The sequence below is a fragment of the Sinocyclocheilus rhinocerous genome, unplaced genomic scaffold (genome assembly GCF_001515625.1).
Source record: "Sinocyclocheilus rhinocerous isolate Xijiao unplaced genomic scaffold, SAMN03320098_v1.1 scaffold115, whole genome shotgun sequence".
Lineage (NCBI taxonomy): Eukaryota > Metazoa > Chordata > Actinopteri > Cypriniformes > Cyprinidae > Sinocyclocheilus > Sinocyclocheilus rhinocerous.
The window spans coordinates 556,354-564,484 of record NW_015650001.1 but is presented as its reverse complement, the minus strand read 5'-3'; the positions used below and the strand labels follow the sequence as shown (position 1 = coordinate 564,484).

The 8,131-nt window shown below is 36.6% G+C and overlaps 2 protein-coding genes across 2 annotated transcripts in view; one reads left to right on the top strand and one right to left on the bottom strand.

Annotated features, from left to right (window-relative positions):
- LOC107711204 (dnaJ homolog subfamily B member 1-like) overlaps positions 1–1,008 on the bottom strand; it is an 8,517-nt gene extending 7,509 nt beyond the window's left edge. The window contains exon 1 of the mRNA XM_016516142.1: positions 447–1,008. Coding sequence (XP_016371628.1) covers positions 447–657 — 211 coding nt within the window. The 5' untranslated portion in view covers positions 658–1,008. The remainder of the gene's footprint in view (positions 1–446) is intronic.
- A 4,201-nt stretch (positions 1,009–5,209) lies between these two features.
- The window catches only part of LOC107711203 (very-long-chain enoyl-CoA reductase-like), a 9,471-nt gene continuing 6,549 nt past the window's right edge, over positions 5,210–8,131 (top strand). Inside the window, exons 1-4 of the mRNA XM_016516141.1 lie at positions 5,210–5,643; positions 6,389–6,440; positions 6,582–6,626; positions 7,065–7,168. Coding sequence (XP_016371627.1) covers positions 5,476–5,643; positions 6,389–6,440; positions 6,582–6,626; positions 7,065–7,168 — 369 coding nt within the window. The 5' untranslated portion in view covers positions 5,210–5,475. The remainder of the gene's footprint in view (positions 5,644–6,388; positions 6,441–6,581; positions 6,627–7,064; positions 7,169–8,131) is intronic.

Genomic DNA, 8,131 nt, shown 5'->3' with positions numbered 1-8,131 from the left:
TTTTTTTTTTTACCCTTGAGTGTAGAACAATAAAAAAAATTTGCGGTGAGTATATCGGGGCCTTTAGGGTACCACCGAAAAGCAGAAACACATATCAGGGCACATGGCATGTCTCTTTTTAAATAATAATAATAGTAATAACAATAATAATAATAATAAAGAAATATCTACAATCTACACCTTTAATAAACAATACAATGTGACTTGTATCCTTTTCAATTTTATTCATTTCCACAACAATGTTTCCACAGCTTAATTAATAGCATATCATTGTGTGTATCTATCCTTACAAAAAGTACTAAAAGGTGTATTATGGTGCCACCACAGTACATTTTAAGGGCTGTCCATCTATCTATCTATCTATCTATCTGTCTGTCTATCTATCTATTTATCTGTCTATCATCTATCTCTCTACCTATCTATAGCGGGACAATGACAGCTCTTACCATCCTCTCCACATCTGTCATAGATGTCTTTCTTCTTGGCATCGCTCAGGACATCGTAAGCTTCGGCGATCTCTTTGAATTTATCTTCTGCTCCGGCTGATTTGTTTTTGTCTGGGTGAAATCTTAAGGCTTGTTTTCTGTAGGCTTTCTTGATCTCCTCATCTGAGGCGCCCTTCTCTAGCCCCAGGATCCTGTAATAATCTTTACCCATCACAGCACTCGACTAAAACCCCGCTGTTGTTCAACTACCTGTTTCCATATGTCGATATCCTCCAAATATTGAACGATCTGACTAATTTTAAACGATCCTCCTCCTCCTATCCTGTCGAACATGAAGCGCGCGGATGGAATTTATCAAACTGTTTTTAAGTTATTTATCAAAATCCTCACATATCGCGCACATCCACTGCCGCGTCCCTGCAATATGCGATCATTTTCCCGAGACTCTTCTAAGTTTAATCGATGTAAAACTTTAATATCAGAGTTCCCGGCGAAACGCACTGTAATATAGTTATCAACGACGCCGAGCGTCCGCAGAAAGTCCGAGAAAAATGACTTGCTCTGCGGCTGCAGTGACAGATGCTGCAGATGTGACTGAACGAGCGCCCCTGCGGCGCGGAGTGTGCACTGCATGTTCGCAAAGACCCGCCCTCCTTAGTTACTGTTGCTATCCCCGAGAACAATACCGCTCTCACACCACACATCATGTTCTCACGCAGTGAAAAATACATCGCAGAGCAAAGAGGAAACTGACAACACATCGACAGAGAAGACAGAGCAGGTTACTTCTGGTATGAAACAAGGTCTCAGGACTCTCAGCTTTTAAATTGTGCCATTTTAAAGGAATTCAAACAAAAATCACTAAGTCCGCCCATGAGCAGTAGTAAGCTAGTAATGAACACTACCTTACTACTAACTGAATATTGTACAGTATACACCATAAAGTGCCTTTTATTTTAAAAACAGCAAGTAAAACTGTAGGTTTATGCTATTGGTAACTCATGTTCATACTCATATATGCTAACAACATGACCTTATGTTGAGTGGGCACAATTATTTTACATCGTATTTTCAGTTTTGTATAAATAATTTTGCCAGTCAAGCCAAATAATGACTCAAAAAAAAAAATCTTACCCACACAGAAAATGGAAAGTTTAGAGATGGGCAGATGAAGCCTTGTGAAGCTTTTGAGGCTTTTTCCTGATTGTACCAAAAAAAGATTCAAAGCTTCAAAGCCTCAAAGTCAGACCCTACCAGTGACATCTAGTGGTCAGCTGCAATTATAACTGCCACTTTCAAATTATTCACACATCATGTTAAGTTTTAAGTTTATTTCGAGCAATATATATATCAATACACATACATAGAAAAATAGAACAGTTTATCTCACATATATATGTATCCATACATATACAATTATGTTACACATATCCATACACATATTTACACATAATACTTGCTCGAAAGGGAGTGGAAAGAAGTAGAACTTATTTGCTCCCACCCCCAATTCATTCCCGTATATTACACCATATGGTTGCTGCCATTGTCTGTTACTAATAATTTATGTGATATTATAATAGTTATATACAAATACCCAAATACAATATGTCCGTCTCAATAATCACAATAATACATTATAATAATCCTCATTATCATAAACATTCTAATGTGTCCCAGTATTTATAATAATCATGTAATATATAAAATATAACCATATCCTATTATATTGTTAAATCACAGTTTTATAATAACAATAATAATATTTATAATAAACATTAATATCTGCTCCTGTCATTATCATTATTATTATTTGCTTAGCTATGTAATCATATCCCGTTCTGTTGTAATTATATCACCATTTATATTATCAATATTAATAGTAATTTATACATTGGTATTACTTTTGCAATTTTCATTTTATTTGGAAATGTTCCAGTCTGAAATGATTCATTGCATATGTACATTAGAGGTTTTGAAATACTATTTATTACTTTTTTAATTAGTGTCATATCTATGTCATAACAATCAGTAGATGTTTTATTTTTGCATTTATTAACAATAGTTTTAATCTCTGTCTCACTCACATCAGAGAGAAAGATGGTCTTCGCATTCCTTTCTATAAATGACTCATTCAATTTATTACTTCCATACATTGTGTTGATTCCAGTGTCAACACAAAAGCTGTGTCTTCATTCAGAGAATCATTGTCCACACATGAAAGTGTTACTGTTACTATGAAGCAGGGAGGGAACACCAAGCATTTCGCGTCTCCTTATAATGAATGAAGCTGCGCCAAAGATTCAAATCCGTCACCTCGCTTCAGGTGTTTCATTGTGACGTATGAAGCCTCAAACATCATTGGTCACGTGACCACAGAGTTTTGATACAAGCCTCAACACAGTCTTTCGAACCACTCTGCTTCAATAGAGTAAAACAGGCTTCGGAGCCTCAGTGTCAAACGTCCCATCTCTAGGAAAGTTAATCACATTTTAGTATTTCTCCCATCACCTCGTAACATCCCTGTTGAAAAAAAAACAGCATATGCTAATTAGGTATGTTTTGAAGCATGGCTGCTGGTTTGAGCTTGTTTAAGCTGGTTTTAGCTGGTCATGAGCTGGTTTAAAGATATGGTCAATGTGCTGGTCCTAAGAAACTAGCTTTTGTATTTTGATGAGCGCACATTTCATTGTGTGTTAGGATGCAATATACAGTACGTATGCATTTTTGTATGCTTATTTTGGCAAATGTAATGCAGTAGTTCATCTGGGTATGTATATGTAGGTCTAGACAGAAAAAATAATTTAGGCCTACTGTGCACAGTATCACACACTGTACTATATACTACAGAAATAGTAAGAGTGCTATGTTAGTATGCTATTCCAAACATAGCTGGAGCTGAGCAGTTGTTTACAGTAGTCTCGCAGTCCTTATACAAAAAAGTGCAGTAGCCTATACTGAATAGTAATGATAGCGTACCTATACAGAGAACAGCACTGCAAGGTATTTCAAAAAATACCAGGGTACCATGATTACATAGCATGAAATGATCTACCATTGAAGAGCTTTCATGACATGCCACTTCGACTAATCATACACTTATATAAGGAGTCTTAATAACACATTGCTTCGAAAATGTATATTTCTCATGTTTTAAATGTTTAGTTCAGCTGTGAATTGTGGAAACAGACCAAGAGTGGTGTAACACTCATCTAGACTCATGTCTAGACAAGGACACAGTATTACTGCAAATCAAAATGTAGTAGTCTAACTAACGTAATATGAGCTCTTGTTTGATTCCATGCATGCACGGTCAGCACACCATGATCATTTGGAGCAGTTGAAGTAGGCAAACAAATATAGGCTGTCTTCACTCTCGCTAAACTTGTCTGAGACATTTCATCTGAGCATTCCACATTGACATTACACATTTCTACTAAACATTTTAGGATTATATCAAATCAAAGCTACTTCAGTGAACACTGATTTTTCCCAACACACTCTCATGGCAATTTGTAACCATTTCATGTCTTTGGGCCTTCATATTTGTATTTTTCTTAAAAAAAAAAAATCATGTTTCCTTATGAATCACAACATGAATTCACAAAAATACCACCACGTAATACAGTTACTTTATCTCATGAGACCGGGTTGATTTTTCCTGGGAGAAATAGAATAAAATAGAATAGAATAGAATAGAATAGACATGGAACATTTTCTAATATATTGTAGGCCTACATATTTTTGAGTCACTCCAGTATTATTTATTTATTTATTTAGCTTAATGATAAACCTTTTCTCAATGATACCCTGTAATTTCTGAAAACTTACTTTATAAGGTATGCTGTATTTGTGGTGTTGACAGTATTAGATTAGCATTTTTTTCCTTAAAAAAAGGGACCGTATATTTTCATAAAAATAAAAAAAAACACTTTCATGATTCAAATTTAAATTATGTGATTAACCTGTCAAACAAAAATATAATCTGTTGTTCTGTATTGTCAAATATAAAATAAATGTTACCTGAAATAAAATAAAATAAGCTAGTTCCAATGCAACATTTTTCATTTTATTTAAATACATTTTATTTCATTATAATTTTAATTAAATTATGTACTAAAATAACTATAATAAAAATTTAAAGCTTTAAAAATAGCTATAAAAGCTTTATAAACATATACAAAACTACAAAAAATACGAAAACACACAATACGATTACTAAAAATAAATAAAAATAATTCATAATAATAATAATATCTTTATCTGTACAATCCTTTGCATTCGTCAAAGCTTGAGAACAGCTGATGGAAACTAAAGACGGTAAATATACCAGATAACTTAAGACACTTTGCCTATCATATGTTTGTCTGATCTACTTACTGCTGACAGACACAGATGGCTTCTGTATGGCAACAACCTGCCCAAACCTAATGGGAGAACCTCTAGGGACCTCAGAAGTGGCTTATTTATTGACTCCAAGGCAAGCCCAATCACTGGTGTGACCATGGTCAAACTCAAATAGATGTCCTGACAGAGCCATTGCATGACTCTGCTTGCAAGGCAGATGTATTAATATTCCTCGGACACACACTGCTGCTGTACAGATGCACGCTATCCTAATTCAAAAAGAGACGGGGTGTGGAGGTAAGAGCCACGGCCAACTGGATTGGTCCGAGTCCCACAAGGTCACGGGGCTGTATTCAGCAAAGCAGGCATATAAATTTAGCTTCATTAAAAGCCATGGATTATGTCTTGGGACTCTCAGGTTTCGTCTTCAGAGGAGTGGTTGTGATGGCCACCCCTCAGGTGTTAAGAGGTGGGAGATATTTCAGTGACACTGCACACACTCACACCGACCTTCTCTGTCGCTTCTCATCTCCGTCTGCACTGAATTCAACGGAGAGCTGGATTTTGGATTTATTATTAAGAACCGAGGCTTGAGGACTTAGGAGAGATGTGTGGGGTGTGAGAAAGACCTTTGAACTACGGACTAAACACAGGATTCAGTGTGCAATAAGTTGGAAGAAGTATCATGGATGCATTAGCTTTAGAGGCAAAAGGGGCTAAGAGTGAAAGCGCAGCAGCACCGGCACCCTCCAAACCCAGACCAAAACCCCCCCAAAAAGCGAAACGAATTGTTTACTTTGAGGTGGAGATACTAGACATCAAAACCCGGGAAAAACTACTGCTTCTGGATAAGGTATGTGCTTTTAAATGTGTTTTACAAACTTAAATACCATACAAATGACAAACCATTACTTGTGAATAGTGTTCCTGCTGAAAAAAACAGGTGAAACCAGCCTGGTTGGCTGGTTTTAGCTAGTCTTCCAGCCTGTTCACAGCTGGTTTGCAGGCTGGTTTTACTGGGGTTTTAACTGTTTCTTTAGCTGATCAAGTGGGTCTTAGCAGGTTAGGACCAACCAGCTGAACACCAGCTTGGAGACCAGCTAAAATAAGTCAACAGCTTATGCTGGTTTTAGCCCCCCCCCCCCATGACTCTAGATGTTGTTATGATATTAAAATAGTATATTTAATCACTGTGTTTACACTTCCAGGCTATTAACATAATACAGAGAAGTAAAGAAATCATCTGTAATCATCAGCTGTTATAGATGACAGATAGCTAACAGTAATGCGAGAACAACTAGTGCACATGCTGTAACTTTGTAATAATAAAGCGGTCACTATCAGGCGGGTTCTGCATTAGTCATGTTGCTTTTGGAACATGAGAATCAACGCTGAGCTTCCAGGAATTCCTATGTGAGATCCATTGCTTAGACATGCATGTTGAGAATAGAGTAAACCTGATTTATGACTGCATGAGGTGGAAAAGCTCAAAGAGTAACACTGTATATATTGCATATGTATATTTTGTATTTACATATTTATGTATTATAATTGCAAAGCAGAATGTGGATATTTAGCAGCTGGCTATCCTTCTGCAGGTAGAGCCAACAGCCACTATTTTGGACATTAAGTCTTTGTTCCACAAATCAAGTAAGTTCTGCCCAGTGCTAAAGACGCTATGAAACTGCAATGCCTTTCTTTAAATAGCTTTCTGCAAGGAAGATGATACGTTGATGACATAGAAATAATGGTTTTAGCAAAGTCTTACATGTCAGGTTTCAATTTTCACAGATCCACACTGGTATCCTGCCAGACAGTCTTTATGCCTTGACCCAAGTGAGTATAGCTTTACACTTAGTAACGAGTAATATGTTAATGTTGTTTATTTACAACATAACATTGAAGCAAGTGATTGCACTGTACCGCTGTTTATTTATTTGATTTCAAAACAGTTGAAAAGTTGACGTACTAATATAACTAACCTCTGCATGATCCTCTGCATCCAATCTCCAGATCCGGTTCACCAACACCACCTCATCCAAACCTGCAAAGATAAGACTGTTATTCACTGAAATACCTCTGCATTGCTTTATTGACCATATACTCACCCGCTCTCCATGTGTATCAGCCAAAACCTGTTGTTTGGATTACCCTGTTGCATTCTTCTGTTTTATAACACAGACTAAGTGAAATTAGTTGGTGTCCATATCCTTTTTTTAAGCCACTATATATGTGAAGAGAACATTAATCGTTGTGTTATATTGTTGATTTCAGAAGGAAAACCCTTAAGAGATGAGGAAATCCTTCAGGAGCTCCCTGTGGGAACCACTGCAACCTTCTACTTCAGAGACTTGGGAGCCCAGATTGCCTGGGGAACTGTGAGTGTTTTGCCCAGCACACAAATAACAACTGAAACAATTATCACATGTACGTAGCAGCGGCTCTCAACCTTTACTCCAAGGCCCCCATTGTCAAAGACAATATTTAAGGGGCCACTGCTCTAATGATAAAGCTACTCATTTTCAAATTTTTTTTTTATTTACAAAAAAAAAAAAAACTATGGGTGACAATATATTAACCCATCTTAATTGTAATTAGAGGCCAAAACCAAGCAAAAATATGCCATTTGGTACAGTTGCTGATATTTATATGGCCAGAAAGTAAGTACGTTTAATTTTCGGAATTTTGCCTTTTATTACAACAGCACAGTGTAGAGTAGACAAGAAGTGAAGTGGGAGAGAGAGAGGGGTGGGATTGGGAAAGGTCCTCGAGCCGGGATTCGAACTTGGGATGCCCATAGCGCAATGGTGTTACATGTCAGCGCACATCGGCACCGACAAAGCTCTGTAGGTTTTATTGTGGGAGCAAAACACATGTTGTGCAATGCTGCAATACAATGATGATTTAGAGATGAACAAATAAATGTGGTATCATTTTTGATACTCCCATTTAAACAATGATTTTACTAAAACATGTATGTATAATCAAGTCCAGTAAGTTTTCATCTTTAAATTACTAATAATGTAAAAGATATTACATTTACTTAAAGGAGACATATTATGCCCCTTTTTACAATATGTAATATAAGTCTCTGGTGTCCCCAGAATGTGTCTGTGAAATTTCAGCTCAAAATACTCCACAGATCATTTATTATATCATTTTGAAAATGCCTATTTTGAGTGGAAGCAGAAACACTCTGTTTTTTGGGCCTGTCTCTTTAAATACAAATGAGCTGCTGCTCCCCGCCCCCTTTTCCAGAATAGAGCTTGCGCAATTACAGTTTGGACCTGCTAAAAAACATCTGTTTTTGGTTCTGATTATCATGTTTATCACGCTGAAAT